The sequence below is a fragment of the Chironomus tepperi genome, unplaced genomic scaffold (assembly GCF_022539635.2).
Source record: "Chironomus tepperi strain 1889 unplaced genomic scaffold, CSIRO-AGI_Ctep_v1 contig_309, whole genome shotgun sequence".
In the NCBI taxonomy this organism is placed as follows: domain Eukaryota; kingdom Metazoa; phylum Arthropoda; class Insecta; order Diptera; family Chironomidae; genus Chironomus; species Chironomus tepperi.
The window spans coordinates 3,739,743-3,758,295 of record NW_027226431.1 but is presented as its reverse complement, the minus strand read 5'-3'; the positions used below and the strand labels follow the sequence as shown (position 1 = coordinate 3,758,295).

General features: G+C 31.4%; 2 protein-coding genes and 1 long non-coding RNA gene across 3 annotated transcripts; 2 read left to right on the top strand and 1 right to left on the bottom strand.

Moving 5' to 3' along the window:
- The first annotated feature begins 154 nt into the window (after positions 1-154).
- Positions 155-1,861, top strand: LOC139092832 (lachesin-like). Its single transcript, XM_070643377.1, has 4 exons — positions 155-336; positions 420-817; positions 929-1,381; positions 1,440-1,861. The coding sequence occupies exons 1-4, from the start codon at positions 200-202 to the stop codon at positions 1,526-1,528; spliced, it is 1,077 nt and encodes a 358-aa protein (XP_070499478.1). The 5' UTR covers positions 155-199; the 3' UTR covers positions 1,529-1,861.
- Positions 1,862-4,970: 3,109 nt separating this feature from the next.
- On the top strand, positions 4,971-15,396 carry LOC139092827 (lachesin-like). The gene is made up of 2 exons (XM_070643361.1): positions 4,971-5,517; positions 14,161-15,396. Exons 1-2 carry the CDS (start codon positions 4,986-4,988, stop codon positions 14,703-14,705), a joined length of 1,077 nt encoding a protein of 358 aa, XP_070499462.1. The 5' UTR covers positions 4,971-4,985; the 3' UTR covers positions 14,706-15,396.
- Positions 15,397-16,369: 973 nt separating this feature from the next.
- Positions 16,370-17,535, bottom strand: LOC139092664 (uncharacterized). The gene is made up of 3 exons (XR_011544617.1): positions 17,377-17,535; positions 16,780-17,316; positions 16,370-16,682 (listed from the first exon to the last, which is right to left on the bottom strand). It is a non-coding gene; the product is annotated as an uncharacterized lncRNA (long non-coding RNA).
- Positions 17,536-18,553: the final 1,018 nt, after the last annotated feature.

The following is an 18,553-nucleotide window of genomic DNA, read 5'->3' as shown; positions in this document are numbered from 1 at the left end:
TACAATTCCAAATAAAATCTGTTGTAAGGTTTCAAATGTTCGATTCAAAATTCAAAAATCAATTTAACGACAATTATTTCAAGTTCCATCAAATTTCATCGAACACCGAAAAAAATCCATGTATGGAATGTCGATCATGTGGTATGTCACCGATCGTTATATTTTAGACACACCTAAGTAGCAAGCAGAGTGAATTAAAATGAATATTCTTCAAATAATTGGTATTTTTATTGCTTTTATATTAATAAATATTTGCAATGCACAACGAACACCATCAATCAGTTATATTTCACAAGAACAGATCAAAGATATAGGAGGAACAGTAGAATTAGATTGGTAAGTTTATGAATCACAATGATCATTATCCAGTTAATCAATTTAGCAAGTGAATTATTTAATTAACATATTTTTAAATATAGCTCAGTACAATATGCTCGCGAATATACAGTTGTATGGATTAAAACTGGAAGAAATAAGGCTGATTATGTTTTCTTATCGACTGGATCTTCACTAGTCATTAAGGATTCACGTTTCTCACTTCGTTATGATGGTGCAAGTTCAACATATACATTACAAGTTAAGGATATCCAAGAAACCGATGCTGGAATATATCAATGTGAAGTTGTCTTATCAGTCAATAACAAAATTACAGCGGAAGTTGAGCTTTCTGTTCGTCGCCCTCCAATTATTTCTGATAATTCAACACAGTCAATTGTTGCTTCAGAAGGACAGTCTGTTCAAATGGAATGTTATGCATCTGGATATCCTACACCAACAATCATATGGAGACGTGAAAATAATGCTCTATTGCCAACAGGTACGTGAATACTTAATTACTATAAGTCATTTGTTGATGCATTTTGCATTAATACTTCAAAGCACATGACAATTTACATAAATCAGCTTAACAGATGAATGAATCTTTTAGGTGGAAGTACATACAACGGAAATGTCATGAAAATCACAGCAGTTCGTAAAGAAGATCGTGGTACATATTATTGTGTTGCTGATAATGGAGTGTCTCGTGGTGACAGACGTAATATCAATCTTGAAGTTGAGTTCTCTCCAGTCATAACAGCACCAAGACCTCGTCTAGGTCAAGCTCTACAATATGACATGGATTTGGAGTGTCATATTGAGGCATATCCACCACCAGCTATAATTTGGCTTAAAGATGACATTATCTTGTCCAATAATCAGCATTACAGTATATCCCATTTTGCAACTGCTGATGAATTCACTGACTCTACACTCCGTGTTATTACGATCGAAAAACGTCAATATGGAGACTATAAATGTCAAGCTGTCAACAAGTTGGGACAAGATGAGGCCAAAATTCATTTGTTTGAGACTGTCATTCCTGTGTGTCCACCTGCTTGTGGTAAGTTGGACATTAAAAATGTTGAATATTAGTAGATACATAATTCCTTTATTTTCAGGACAAGCTCATTATGGTGGAACATTATATATCACTGCATCGACAGCTACCGTTTTGATAGCTGCAGTCATTGCCTTATTCTTCAAATAAATTCCTTTAAGCAGTTATTAAACAATCCGTCCATAAGTATAAGAAAGTCTTTTGATAGAAGTTTTACATCCGCTAGGAAACGATACAAATCATTCCAAATGTAATTAAGCAATTAGTTAGACGTAAAAAGAATCAACGTGCAAGTGCCTTTTTGTAATTTGATGATTCATATCTGTCGCACAAAGAATTGTTTTTAAAATTAGTGAATCTCTGTTTTAGATCTGATAAGTTTTATATTCAAAGTTTCTCTGACTTTACTAATTTGTACAAAAGTCGAGGATGTCAAGGGTGGCGTGTGTGATGAACGTGATCAGGCAACTATGATGTGAATTGGAAACTATAGTATTGAATAAGATGTGAATATTGAATCAATTAGCTGATGATGAAGTTTAGTGATTAAGAGCAATTAATTTGCTGTTTAAAAACAGAAATACAGTATTAGATCGTGTGCCTTAACACTCTTGATCAAGAGTCTTACCCGTGGACAGGCATCTAGTTAAAAACTTGCCATTTACTTGCCTATCAATGGCTGGTTACTTTCCAATAAACTAGCCTATGTAACTAACCGTATCTGAGACTAATGACATTTTTGGAACGTTCCATTTAACTAGACATATGTACAGTACTTATGTATAGTTAATTTCTAGTTAACCATAACCATTTAACGTACATGAAAAAATCAAAATTTGCTTAATAATTTTATATGTGGATATGAAGACATTTGTTATTTTAATTAATTTGGAAAATCAGAATTCCACGTTCGTAGCTGACATAAAAACATTTTAGCAAGTCACATATTAACTAACTTCTGCACTTTGGCAAAAGTCATTAAGTGCACGCCATTCATTGTACATAAATGTATTAAAAGTTTTCAGAAAAAAATTGGTCTTATAAAAGTGATTTCTGATTGCTCTTGTGAAGTATATGGTTTCAACAAATTTCTATTTGTAATTTCTGCTTGCACTTGTGAAGTATATGGTTTCACACAAATTTCTTTAGAAATCAACTTTCCATGTGTCAAGTTAAAGTCTCGTTAATGTCTTGTTACGTTGTCGTGTATATTTTTGGCGAAATAAATGGCTAGTTGAATGGTGTCTAATAGTAGACATTAACTAGCTGTGTCCACTCGGGTTACAATTCTTAATCATTCTTAATCAAGATCCAGTAACAAGAAACAAGACAATTCAAAACATCCAGAAATTTGTTTACTTCCAAATCGTGGTCAGTAAATTTTTATCAAAAACTGTATCCGTTCATAAAATTGCAATCGTACTTTATTTCTGGAAAATTTATCATTCATCCACATCCTGCATTCTCGACTCAAAGACATTCCAATCAAAAATCAATTCTATATATTTTTGTTGTACTCATTTTTATCGTAAATAAGTGACTTAAAAATCAAATGCCTTAATTTTTATTTCATGTCTTTTAACTTAGTTATTCTGGATAGTAAGCATAAGTGTAGTAATTTTTGAAATATATTGAATTAAAGCAATAAATTTTAAATTGAAAAATTGTCCAAAATCAAATCTCTTTTGTATTCCTTAATTTTTGTTGGATATACTGCCTAAATGATGATTCTCAAACGTAGTATCAACCTGCTCAGCAACCTGTTAGATTCAACAACAGTGTTTTCTTTGTAACGGTCAAAAATTATTCAAATTTACAAAAGCATCCAAAAGCTCAATTTATATGATTTCTATCATAGAAAGCTTTGTATGTCATAGAAATGCATAAAAGTATCATATTTAATGACTTTATTTAAAGCGCATTATCTGAGAGAAATAACATGATCATGATTGAAGATATATCATGTGTGTGATGAGATTTTTCATCAACTGATTAATAAATTTATTAAATGCAGCATTTTAACTTTACATGTTCAGTTCATAATGGTGAGAAAATGAATAATATTAATCTAACTGCATGTTACTGCACGTCTTTTGACATTCCGTAATTAAAAAAAAATTTACACGAAATAATTCTTTTGAGACGAAAGAATTACAGACAGAATAGTAATGAAAAAGCTATTGTCTATGATAAATGCACAATCATTTCCATATCATGATACGAAAAAATTCATTGAATAGATCAAAATCTAGTTGAAAGCGTAGCTAAATGTCAAATTATTCCAAAAAAATTATATAAAAAGATTGAAATCAATTAAAAAACATTTTCCGATCTGTTGCACATGATGGGGGAGAAGCGCATATGAAACAGATGTGTATCATAGATAATGTCAATCGCTACTGACTAATTGACTTTTGTTTCGAATTGTCAAACGATACCGCTACGCATCATAGTAAACAAATATTTGGTCAATATTGTAAAATTATTCTGTCACGGATGATGGATTGATGTATGTTGCTCTTATTGAATTTAATTGCGGTGATATTGTATGTTTAAGTATGTTGTCAGGCTACATTCTAAATTTAAAAAACTTAAAAAATTTTTTTGAAAACTTGATTTTGAAAAAATTTAAATTTTTGAAAACCGTTAAAATTTTGATTTTTTTGATGCTGTCAAATTGTATTTCTAAAATTTAAACTCGTAAAAATCGTTAAAAAATAGAATTTTTGAAAATTATCGAATAAACAAGTTTGAATTTTTGAAAAACGTTAAAAATTTAAATTCGTAAAACTCGTTAGAATTTTAAATTAAAAATCATTCAAAATTTAAATTTTTGACATCCATAAAAATTTGAATTTTTGGTTTTTGTCACAAAATGTTTCTAAAATTCAAAATTTGTAAAAATCGTTAGAAACTAAACTGAAAACCATTCAAAATTCAAATTTTTGAAAACCGTTAATATTTCAAATTTCTAAATTCCGTTAAAATTCACTTTCTCCAAACTGAAAATTAAGCGCTTTAGTCTTTCCATCCATAAATATCTCGATAATTTTAATTTCAAATATCATAGTTAATTCAATTGTTCATTGCCCCAAAATACTAATAAATTTCAATATATCAAAAATTTTCATGATGAATAGCCCAATACACATTCAAATCCATTCAAATTGTTCATCGTATTCACAAAAATTGTGTGCTCTTTCCAATTAAAATAAGCCCAATACACGACCAAAAAATGAGTAATTATTAAAGACATAAATATTAAATGATTTACATCGCATTCACAAGGTCAATTCTAATGTACATTTATAGCTTCATATTTATGATGGTGCATGTGTGGAGAGACCGAGAGAGGTCATGGCTATTAAAGGAATATTCAGTCGTTCCTCTTTATGACTTAGGAACCAAAAAAAAAAGTTTGTTATTGTTATTGCCGATTCACAATAAATGTAATTGTAGATGATATTAGGCTGTGTATAGCACAATTCCTTCGTGCGCCTTCATGTACATACGAAGAGAAGAAATATACAAAACATTACCTGCGAATATTCCCGCAGCGAGTCGCTATACATTTTTCATTTGTATGTTTAAGCTGTTCAGTATAAAAATGAAAAACCTGCGTGCAGGTTGTGTTTTATTCATCGCGACAATCTCGCTCTGTAATAGTCAGCGAGCTCCCGTCATAACATATATTGCGGATGATCAATGGATTGATCAAGGTAGTACGGTTGAAATAGGATGTTCGGTACAATATGCTGGTTCGGAATATCCAGTAATTTGGTCAAAAATAGGAAAAAATAATGATAATGTATTTATATCGACTGGAACGTCTTTAGTGCTTAAAGAGTCTCGATTTGCGTTGCTTTATGACGGTGCTAGTGCCACATATATAGTGCTTATAAAAGATGTACAAGAAAGTGATTCAGGCACATATCAATGTACCGTAGTTCTATCTGTGAATAATAAAATAACAGCAACAACAAATCTATTCGTACGACGTCCACCAGCAATTACTGACAATTCAACACAATCAATCGTTGCGACAGAAGGTGGTTCTGTTCATATGGAATGCTACGCAACTGGTAATCCACAACCGATTATCGTATGGAGACGAGAAAATAATGCTTTATTGCCAACGGGTAAGACGTCAAATTTTATATAGTTTTAGTTCAAGTTTGAGGTCAATGAGACACAATTTTCGCCACATTTTCCACAAGGAGTTATGAGTGATGATTGACATTTTGTTTTGGCTAGAAATGTGATATTGATTGTTTGTTTGTCGTATTCTGTTATTTAAGTTCTAGTTTAGTGCATATTATGTATGAAGTTCTCATGGAAATCGGAACTATTGGTAATGAATTTTTAAAGTGACAAATCGATTCTAATTAAAATTTTAACCAGTTTCAAGCATATCTAGTTTTTTGAATATTTTGAGGAATAATGGACAGTAAAATTTGTTTCTGTAAGTGACTTCAGTGTTTCAAATTACGAATATAAAAACTTAAACAAATGTATTACTCTGTGACTTAGAAGTAGACCGGTTTAAACAAATCTTAAGTGGACAAGCTAACTATATGTAAATCTAGTGTAGAGTTGTAAGGTTAAGGTTAAGCGCACATCTCATAACATGGATTAATTTACGTATGCTCTCTATTAATCTACTTATCTAAGGTACGAAGTAGATTCATAGACATTGTCTGTGCTTATATTTGTACCTATGCCAAGTCATTGTCTGCGCTTAATCGTCCCTACGTCTAGTCATTGCCTGTGCCTAGTCGAACCTATGTCTAGTCATTATCTGTGCTTAATCGTACCTTTGCCAAGTCATGTCTGTTCTTAGTTGTACCTATGCCTAGTCATTGTCAGTGCTTAGTCGTACCTTTCGTACTAGTCATTGTCTGTAGTCGTACTATTTCTAGTCATATCTTTGTGATCGTAGTCATTGACTGATTTAATCGGCAACATGTCTCTAATCATTGCCTTACTAACTGTCAGCTCTTTTATCACAGTTTCTGTAATTAAGGAAATCTAGGCTTTATAACATACATTTCATATAAAACAGCAGTGCGCAACCTTTTATTTCTCGGTACACCTTGGTGGAAAGCCTCGACCGAAATTGCACACGGCATAGGGTCAATGGCATTTCCTAATAAATGTTGTGCGACATTGGTGTGCCGCGGTCCACAGGTTGTCCACCACTAGTCTAAAACTAACCTAAGAATGCGCTTTAATCACCTAAACTTAATCTTTTCCTACTTTTTTTAAACAAAAATTTTTCTTCATTGTTCGCTGACTTGTTCAATTTTTGTTTATGTTCTATATCTTGTATAAATTATTTTTCGGCAATTCTTTTATTCTTAATCTCACGTATATCCACAAATATACACAATATATCTTCGTTTAAATCAATTAAAATTAATATTGTTCATCACGCGAATCTTCAATTATGATGAAAGCTTAGAAGCTTTTTGTGTCTAATTTATGAATTTTAACATTTTTGGCCATTGGGTCATGTGTCACACAAAAATTTGTTTCTGTGTCTTAATATTTTGGGTAATAACTCATTACTTTTGTCATAGTTTTTGTGCAATCAGCTTGGCATTTTTATTTGGAATTCATAAATTAATCATGTAGCTCCGGTGAAGAATTTGAGTATCTTGGCACGAATGGAAATATTTTATTGACATGTTTTAAAAACAAGACTCTTGTTTCTTTTAGTCATGTGATAATGAATCATTAGGGGATTTCGAAGAGATAATTAATTATGGATGTAAAATCGGATCATTGATATAAGAAGAAGAATATTTGCTCTTAAAGAGTTCGTGGAACTTTTTAACAAGACAATCCATTTTTATGGAATATTCCATAGTATTTACGGATTGTTTGCTTATGATGTCTATGATTGTGCTGTTGAATGATATTAAAATCTGAAGTATCGAACCACATGTAGTTGAAACTGCCGGTGTGACAGTGAGGTCTCTGTGGCCGAACAGTTAGACACACCGGATAGAGGACGTGGGTCGAATCCCACGACGCTGATGAGCACTTTATGACATTGAATTTGTTGCCTTATTGAATACAATGATTTGTCGTGGTTCCTGTTCTTTTGTCCTAATGGACGTTTTGCTTTCCTCCAACTCTGTCCACTCCGCGGTCCCGTATGACCCAGGGTATATCAATACAACATACCTAGTTACAATTTGTGTGTCGCGAATCACACAAACCAAGTTGATCTTACTAGAACAGTGAAAAACCACCCGAACTCAACTATATTTTTCCTGTGATCGAACCCGGACCTTTCAATTGATTGCCCGAGTTCCTAACCAACTTGGCAATTGCCGCTTTTTTGTTGTTTTAAATAACACAGTAGGAAAGGCTACAAATAGAGTTGCAAAACAGGTGCCTGTGACAGGCAAAAACCGTGTAAATTCTTGATAGTTTGTATGGTTTTGTAGGAGAAAGCAACTCTGGCTAAAAATCCATTTTATCATAGACATCACTTCCAAACAATCCCTAAACAAATATAAATATTATCTAGTGCCTTAACGATTTTTAAATTATGCTGAGTAGACGATATTTAAGTCAAATAATTTGACTAATGTACACTCCCGTACATTCAGTTCTGCAAATACTTCAAATAGAAGTACAAGTAATTTGAAGGTGACTTTGTGGCGTCTTTTTAAATGTCGATCTCTTTCGGTGATTCCCAGGTATATGTAATGAAATATCCAGTCACATGATGCTATATCAATAAAAAGAAGCGGATTCAGTAAATTTCTGTAGTTCAATTACTAATTAAATTTAATGTTGTCGATTTACTTGAGGATTTAAACTGTGTACTGGAAATGAGAGACAGTGGATGTAGAAATTCGAGGGATTGATACTTGATCAGTACTTGAGTATTGACAGTTGAGTAAATTTCTCGAATAATAATGAGTGGCTATGGTAATGACGGGCAATAATTGCTGGTTTCGAAATCCGGAACAATAACAGAGTATTTTTGGTCTGTTGCTGGATTTTGGATCGATTAACCAAGCAGTACCGCGTGGTCGTTAGGGGATCGATACTTCTTCGTACTACTGGAAGCCTTGAAGGTCTCCTGACGGTCATGACAGCCATTTATGGCACAATTTTACAACAATAATTGAAAAGTGCTGAAGTATGACGCAATGTAATTATTTCGAGCGATGAGTACTAAGCAAGTATTGAGCACCAGTCAAGTACCAATCCCTGAGAGTTCCCTATCAAGTGCTCAGCACTTTCCGATCAAAATGACAATCTAAAAGCATTCTTCTCAAGGCAAAAGATTTCTAAATAGTTCCATAAAAGTTGTTTTTAAGCAATAAATCCACCAATTTATTGTGGAACTTGCTGACATCAGACCTCTTTTAACTTTAAATCGCTTATTAAATGTCATCATAATGTAAATAAGTTGATAAACAGAGAATACCGTGCTTACAGGTGTTGAAATATTAAATTTTTGACTCAAAATTACACACATCTGTTTCTTCTACTCAATATACCGGTAAAAATCACTAAAATTAACTATTAATAAGATATTTTTAGTCCACGACTATAATACTATAATAAAATAAAATTCCCCAAATACTTCAAATCAATCTAGAAAGTCTTTGTCTGCTGTCTTCCTATCAAACTACTCATTTATCTGTTTACGATCTTTGATTTTTTTACGATCGTCCATGCCACATCTTTTTATTCCTTTTTTTTCTCACTCTGCGTATAGCGAAAATATTTTTATGTTTTGAATAAAGTCTGATTGCAGCATTCGAGAGGCAATTGCACGTCTTATTGCAATATTTCTTTATATATATTTTAATAGTACGAGATATTTTTAAACACATGTAGATAATATATATTAGGTTTTGACACTTGTTAATTTAATGCCTAGATTACGGACATTAAACTAATTTATTGAGATATGTGCAAATTGAAATATAGACTGCCCACTAGGTATGCTAATTGATGGCTGTTAAAGGCGTATTAAGTAACTTAATTGGATTATTATTCACTTGTTCTTTAAGATTCTTTGATAGTTTGATAGATTTCATTATTAAATACTCATTTATTTTCATAAAGCAAATTATAAAGTTTTAACGGTTTTTTGTTAAGATTCAAAAACTAATTTATGATTCCAAATTGAATTCTTTAAAATTGATTTAAAGGTTTTCAAAAATTTGAACTTTTTTTGGTTATAAAATTTAACGTTTTTGAAAATTTGAGTCTTTTGAACGATCAAAATTTAACATTTTGAATTTTTTGAAAAAATTTGAATTTTTCCAAAAATTGTAAAAAAATCCTTTGAATGTTAACCGGTTATAAAACCGTTAAAATTTGCAATTTGATTTATGAATATTATTCGCACAAATACTCGCAGATACACGTTTTTATCGGACATTAACCAAATTTAAAGTTTAAAAAGAAGGAAGCAAAAAGAGAAAGCAGCTATAAAAAGACAACCCCAATAAATCAGGAAGAAAATCACGCGACACGCGCGTGTGAATGACTATAAAATTTTGGATATTAAATATCTAAAGTCCACTCCTTGATATTTCGTGAAAGATGCCATTAAAGCAATCATTATCTTCTATGCAAGCTTAATGGAATCTAGAAAAAATATAAAAAGAAGCAATAAACGCAGAAAAGTTGTAATACTAAGTTTCTTTAAATACGCTAGCGTAAAAATTAATGATCATTCATACTTATTTAACACATTTCGGATTATTAAGATTTCGCGCATTAGGTTGGCAAAAAACTTGTCTTTTTTCTTACAAATTTAACAGTAAATTAACCAATCGACACATTTATATGATGAATATAAAAAACAAAATAGAGATGAAAGGGAAATAAAGAAAGATATGCGAAGACAAAGTATCAAAGACTATTAAGCATTGATGGTACTGATATATAGGCATGATATAAATCATGTAAATGACTCAAGAGAATGGACATCTCGTAAATTTTCTATGATGTTGTAAGCGATGTCTGAATCAGATTGTACTTGGTTGGATATAATTCTTATCGGTTGAAGGTCTGCAATAAAATTCTCAAAGTTCATTGAATTAAGCCATAAAACCAAAAACCTTGTCTAACTACGACTATAGTCAACCCACAAGTTCAATACACACATCCAATAAATTTAGTTGTTTTTGCCGGCAAATGTCAATGACTCAATCAATTCCTCCCTAGACTCAAATTCTAAACAACAACTAGTTCAAGTTCCCAATGTTTTTTATTTCTAAAATTAAGCATGCCAAACATGTATCGCCGTTGCCATGGGTCACTATCAGAGTAAATTGAGAATTATTGATTTAATATTGCTAATTTACAAACGCGATTCGTTGAAAATCGAGAATATTGTGCACTTGATATGTCTCTGTTGTTAATAAATTGTAAATTATTACTGAAAATTTCACATTCAGCTAATTTTATGCGGAGGCAGTAAAGTATTTAATTCATTCAATGATTTTCAGCTTACTCACTTAAATAACACAAGTTTTATGATATTAATCATACTGAATTACTCATTTATAGTCAAAAATTTTAATTGAGTTTTGTCTTGAAGTCTAGGTTTAAATTGTGTACTCTAGGTCAGTGGTGGGCAACCTGTGTGACATGGTACACCAGTGTAATCAGTCACACAGTCGAGTAAATCATACTCAATAGTATACTCTGGTGAATAATCCAGATAATACTCTGAATAGTCATCATCCAGAATAAAATACAACTGGAACTAATAGAATTCCATAGACTAATAATTAAATTAAGGTACTGTCTTTCAATCGGAACCTAATATATCTTCTAATAATTAAATTAAGGTACTGTCTTTCAATCGGAACCTTATTTGAATTCAAATAATTAAATTAAGGTTACATGCGCTCAAGTCACCCAAACCTTATATAAATCTTCAAACAGTAATCGTGTTTATTGTTTCCTTGGCTCCTTAATGTCAATAAAAATTTACATATACATAAAAAAGGGGTAAAGCTGCACATGATGCAAATTTCACGTTTCTTTGTTCACTCTGTGAATTCCTGCAAACAAAAGCTCAATGATGAATTCAATTTTTTTTTTAATTGCAATGCTTACATTGATTATGAATAATTAAGTCTGCTTAATTACATATTCATATGTCATCATTACATGATGACAGTTAAACAAAAAGTTACTCATCTGATTTACTATCGTAGTTACGGTAATAATCTTGATTATTATATTTGATCATGGTAACATGCAATTCTGATAACAAAATTCGTGTAATTTGATATTCTAAAAAGAAGATCATTAAATTTCATGCTCTTAGTTCCGTTGTTACAGAACGTGTCACATGAATGGAAGAACAAATTACACATTTCAAGTGCATACGTGATAAGAATGTGAAAACGATGCAATCTTACAAAGTTATTTGTCTCCTTTTAAATTAACATGCTACTGTAATTGGCTTATGCCTTATTAAGTCTTGGAATGGATGCTTTATTATTGTTCAATTGGTAAGGACAAATCACATCTTGTGAATTCTTCGAGACACAAATGGTATTTACAAGTAATTTGCGAGGTAGGCAATGCAAATTTTATGAATTATATGGCACAAAATCTTTCTTTATGGATATGCCTTTTTCTGAAGAAATGACAGTGTTGTGTCATAAAATTGGAAACTGAATTCATCTTTAAGGGAGATGTGCTTGTGTATCCATAAAGTAAATACAGCCTTGGTGGGAATATTGGCGGTTTAATTTGTTGTTTTGTGGATTGTTTACTGGAACTTAATATTCTATTGCTACTAATGTGTAGGATTCAGCTGTTTTAATATGAAAAGCTTGTACTTCAGTTTACGTAATTCAACTTAGAAGTTCCTCTGCAAAATCAACAAGAAGCTCTGTTTAGCTAAAACTGACAATTTACCGATTTTTTGAGCTGATACAAAAGTCTAGACCAGTGTTGGAAATGCCACGAATTGTATGTCAGTCCGGTTTCGGTCGAGGCTTTCCACCAAGCTGTGTCGTGTCAACCCTTTGGACAACACTGCTCTATACTTCACAGAATACAAAATCAACCCCAAAAATTGCCTAATTTATGTTCTAATTCCTCATTTTTTTCTAATTATAGAACATAAATAAAGTTTTTGGGATAGATGACCTGTTTTTTACGCAATTATTCCGTTGCGTGATAGAGGTTGTCAAAAAACGCGATGTGGAATTCCGACCAAACTCGAATTTATGAAAAGAATTACATAATTTTGAGTAACCAAATGAAGAATGGGAACTCGAGAGTGGGAATCCCCTGAAAGAACATTTATTTTGAAAAGGCAAATACATTATGTAGCTTTACTAGTTATTGCCATAATACGGAATACGTCAAGAATGTGTAGAATCATCACTCATTTTCTGAAGTTTAAATTATGGGAGGATTAGGGCCTTTCCCAAAAGTTATAAATATGAATTTTGCGTTGATTAATGAGCATTGCAGGGTTGGATCTGGAGATTTTAAATCCAGCAATTAAGAGTAATTGTTATGAAGGACCGGACGGAATCTATTAGCTGGATTTTCAGCCTATGCATTACTACAACAAATAACCATGTTACCTAACCATCAATTCAATATATTCAATAGATTATCAAATATCAAGTAAACAATCACAAATGTATAACATGTAAAGTAGTTGCGGTGCTTTTTGAATCGCCATAAATCATGTAACAACTTCATGCATAGCATAAACAATAAGTTTATTGAATATGTTGTTTAGTGATTTTATTTGATTTAAAACACGAATAATAATTGTTACTGAATATAAAGCACATTTGATCTAAATTCTAATAGTAAATAATAGTGTACGGACATGACAATACTGCTTATTTGTCTTTTTGAGTGTGGAACAAGTGAATTTTTTAATAATTGAATAACAAATTTGATATTTTACTTTAATTCAGTAAAACACTTGGTTTTATGTCAATATTTAAAACATATGTTTATACATCAATCATCTACACATTTTTATACGTATGGTATTTATCCAGTATACCGAATAGAGCTAATTTAATGCTAATAATATTTAATTAAAAGTTTTTAATCGTAAAAAAATTCTTGCATGTTCGTGATAGAAGAACAAGAAAATGGAAAGTCTTCTTCTTTCCTCTTTTGTCGCAACAAAACGCAAATTACAAGATGTCATTTTGTAGGTTGAACTACTGCACGTCATTCGTAATGTGTACAAAAACCTCAAATTAATGGGACAATTATTATAAATTGTTAAAGAAATATGGACAGAATCAGTCAATGCATATCTAAATGATAACTATGATTCATATTGCATGTCTAGCTTAATAATAAACGTTCAATTAAAGTACATGAGAACAATAAATGCTGATTTTGTGAATTCTTTCTGAAGAATTATTATTTAAACAAATTTACATAATTGTGAATGAATCAAACGCACGGAATGCGTATTTATATAGGCTAGTGCTGCTTGTTAACGGATGGATGCATCAATGTGCTTACGTTTTGACTATTTAACTGATTAATTCTTAAATAATTCTTACCTTTTTCAATGTTTACTGAGAACTTTACAAATGTTTTTTGTTTACAATTTCAAAGGAATTGTAGGGTTTTAGGTGAATTTGAATTTTTAACGCCGGTTAATCAATTATTGTCAACATCGCTCATTCCTTAACATCAACAGACCATTTCAAACTTCCCAATTGTTCTTTTAGAAAACATATGTTAATAAATAATCATCCAGCACTAATAATTGAATTATATTTTTTTAGGTGGAAGTTCATACAATGGAAATACAATAAAAATTCATAGTGCCCATAAGGAGGATAGAGGCACGTACTACTGTTTTGCCGATAATGGAGTTGGGAAAGGCGATCGACGAAATGTAAATTTAGAAATAGAATTTTCTCCAGTGATTACCGCACCTCGAGAGAAAGTCAGTCAAGCAGTTAATTTTGATATGGACTTGGAATGTCACATTGAAGCATATCCACCGCCACAAATTACATGGACGAAAGATCAAAGTATCTTGTCTAATAGTAAAAAGTATAAAATATCGAACTTTAATACAGCTGATGAATTTACGGACTCAACTTTAAGAATCACTACATTGGATAGAAGGCAATTCGGTGAATATAAGTGTGAAGCGATCAACAAACTAGGACGAGCTGAAGCAACAGTGTATCTTGAAGAGGCAAAAAATCCTGTTTGTCCGCCAGCATGCGGCACAGCATTCTCGTCTGCTAATTGCCATAAAATCTCATTAGCCTTTATTACTCTCTCATTCATTCTTGCAATCTCATCATTAAAAAGATGAATTGGAATGATACATACTGGGAATTTTCGAAATTCTCAGAATTTAGGACATTAGTCAGCAAATTGTGATGTAAATTCCGTCCATTTTTATAACAAAGTATTAAGTTGAACGAAACACGATGAACAATTTTAGAGATGTAAGGAATTAGATGTAATGGTAGTTTGAGTATTGAGATTTTGTTGAGCCAGTTTTTGTGTATGTGCAAAATATTCGAATGCATCAATTTAAATTTCCAATTAGGCATACATCAGAATTCTTTTTATGTGCATTTAAGTACAATATTGAAGGGTCATAACCTCCAAATAGGTTGATCATGAAAAATATCAAACTTCCAGGAGAGAATGGGTGTTGTCTGTCACTAAATTTATATGACACTTCCATGCAGAATAAAAAAGCATTGTGAATGACCCAAAGTTGATCAATATGCTTTGGCTTTTGGACATAAAATCTAAAATAAACTAAAAATTTTGGTCTATACGATTTAAAAACCCCAATTTAAATAATGTGTACAGAAGCTCATTTCACATTCCTTTTGTAGAAACATTAAATATACTTTGCATCAAACGTATCCTAAATCCAAAATGATATTGTCATTTAGACAAGTAGTTATTAAGTCATTTGCTTTACAATTTTATCTTTTGTATGTTTTTACATTAAGATTTATTGAATAAATAAACAATTTTAAGCATAGTTTACTATTCTTTAACTTATACAATGTCCAGGACAACATCATTAAGACTGTCCTCAACACTTCAATCTTCCTAAAACCGTCTTCCTTAAAAGACACTTCCTTAAATTTATATCTCTTAAATCTAGAGACTTTTAACTCTTTTTTTAATATCAAGTTCTGTATATCAATGTGGTGTCTGATCCAATTTCAGTCAGTTACAACGCATCCAGGATAAGCTTTATCCTCTTTCGGTAACTTTAAACAATACATGAAGATCATATCTAAACCTCCGAAAAATAACAAAGTTGATGGTGGGATTCGAACCTTGAAGTTTGAACTCAACACAAAAATTTCTTGAACTACACCTTAATAATAGATTTCTCATGACATTCTTGCTTCTTCAGTTTGAGAAAGTAGATTTTCGATCTTAAGAACAGAGTTGGAAAACGGTTGTCCATCAGCATCTTCTATCCTCGTTGATTAGTGCTTAATGTCAGTCATTGTCCCCGGTAGGTCCTAAATTATGAAAACATTGAGTTCTTTATTTTTCCAGCAAACTGCATTTGTACAACTTAAAATATATATGATCGTAAACATACTTTTAAAACGTTTGTATCATGACTTTGTATGAGAGACTTAATATTGTTCATAAGCTTTTAAGCCACATTATTGTTACTCATGAGCCACATCAAGAGCGACATAAAAAAGCTCATTCAAAAATAATTCAGTCGTTATGAATTTTAAACTTTTCAGCATTACGTGCTTCAAGTTCACTAAGTTCAGTTGCTTAGAAAATTAAGCATGACAATGTCACACGTCAGTTGCTGCTGGGTTTTATGCCGCTTATAATAAATGATTAATTATCTTTCTCTGAAATATAAAATGATATCCTCTAGCAAATAAATGATATTTTTAAGCGTATATTGCCGACCAACCGCTATTAGCGAATATAAAGGCAAAAATTCCGCGTGTGCTGGGGAATTTAAAAATCGTGTGAGGTTAAATCACAAATTTTATTACAAAATTAACATTTCTTTTCAGACAATAGTTAATCTCAAAATATAATGCGATAAATGCTTAACATTGAATGTCCTCGGGATAACCACAAATGTATAAGTTACGATCAAAATGTAAATCTTCGGGACATTTCTTGAGAACTAATCCATATTCAGCACATTGATAATATTTATTGCAGTCATTTTCATGATGATAATAATATTTTGAAATGTCTTCAGGTGTGCTCTTTGCGATTGATACACAATCTGGTGGTTGTTGTGATGTCACAACAGCAATTACTGCTGCAAAAACTGTTTTTATTTTTTTTTTTTTTTTACGAATGACAAGAAATAAAAGCAAAATATTTAAAATGAAACCTTGAATATCAATATTGTTGAAAAGACATACCGAAGACAATGGTAATAAGCTTCATGTTTGTACACCTTACACGTCTGAATCTTACTTCGTGACTGGAGGAACAGTGAGATCACTTTCGCTTTCGTTATGTCTCCTTTGAATACAATCTCGTCGATTGTACGAGAAATGAGATATATGTAGACACGAGTAAAGATGAGACAAATGCATAACACAGTACAAATGCAAAAATAATATCTGGTTCGACAGGTTTAGACTTTATTTTTGTGCAAAAATATAAGAATTTCTATTTATTTGTTTTGTTTGCATCATAGATAGCTTTTACAAAGAAGTCGAATGTTTTTTTTTAACATGTTACTTCGCGTGGTCGTCCACAGATGTGATGCTCACGATCAAAGTTCAATCCTTCTGGACAATTGAATTCCACAAGTCCATATCTCGAACACTGGAAGTACTTGTTACAGTCAGATCCGTGTGGTTCATAGTAACGATTAATCTTTAATGGATTTTCTTCAGCTAATCTCACGCAATCTTCGTCTGTTATGGCGGAAATACTCACAGCCAAAGAAACTGAAATCAACATTCCAATTATGACATGAAATGTAAGGAATTTAAGTAAAAATTTCTCACCTAATAATACGGAAAATAATAATAAATGCTTCATATTAATTAGCAAAACTGCTTGATTCACAAGAAAGAAACTCAATGAAGATGAATTCTGTGATGTTTATTTATCCAAAACCTCTCTCTGACTCTCTCGACGCGATGCTTTCAATTTATAATATCTCAATATATTTATATTTTGGTTTGTTAAAAGAAGATGATATTGATGATCATATACAAACAAAAAATTCGAGTTTAAATGTCATTGCATACTGTCAACGCTTCTGATGAAACGTGTAATGAGGAAATAATTTGATGTCTCATTGTACTTTAAGAGTTATTGCAAAAATTTTTTCGAAAGTTTGAAGATTATTCAATTGTTGTTTATTTATGAGGATTTGTAAGGCTTTGAAAGGAATTGTATGGATTTACAACTTCTTATGAAAATTGAATGTTTACGTGTTTGGAAACCTTTCAACAGTTGAATAACTGTATCATAATAAATCAATTCAAGCTATTATAAAACCATTTACAATTCCAAAAATGTTCATGTCGATCACATGTTTTATTACTTTTAATATCATTTTCTTCAATTCCGATTATATTTATGTGACTTCAATAAGTTGCTGCTTTCTTTTAATTTGTGAAGATTCCATAATTATCTAGGTTTTGTTCGAAGCATTTTGTGACTTTTTTCAATTTATCAAATTTTCGACGATTTTTCTAGTTTTCACGTCACTTGAACTAATTAGCAAGGCTTTATACTTACTTTTTCATGGTTTTTGGTCTAGTTTATATTCCAATAGCTGCGTTTTTTGATAAATTTGCAGCATCTTTTTTCAAGACGTGAAGAAATTCAGAAAAATAATTCTTGATAAATTTGGCTGAATGTTCAGTTCTGATCAGATTGATGATGTTTCCCATGATTTATAATGCTTACCAATGTTGCATGTGAGAATTATATAGTCTAACTGATTAAATTAACTTAATTTTCTAAGAATTCAATTCAACATAAAAGAATTTTAAAACAAAAGAATTTTGCAGAATTTTGCTGAATTCCGCTGAATAATTAAAATTTAAATAAATAACGACTTTTAACGGCTATTTCCTCAAGAAAATCCGTCAAAATAAAAATCACACGCGCGTAAATGATCAAATAAAACGCCCCTAATCCCATTGTTTACAGATGCGATGAATATCATCT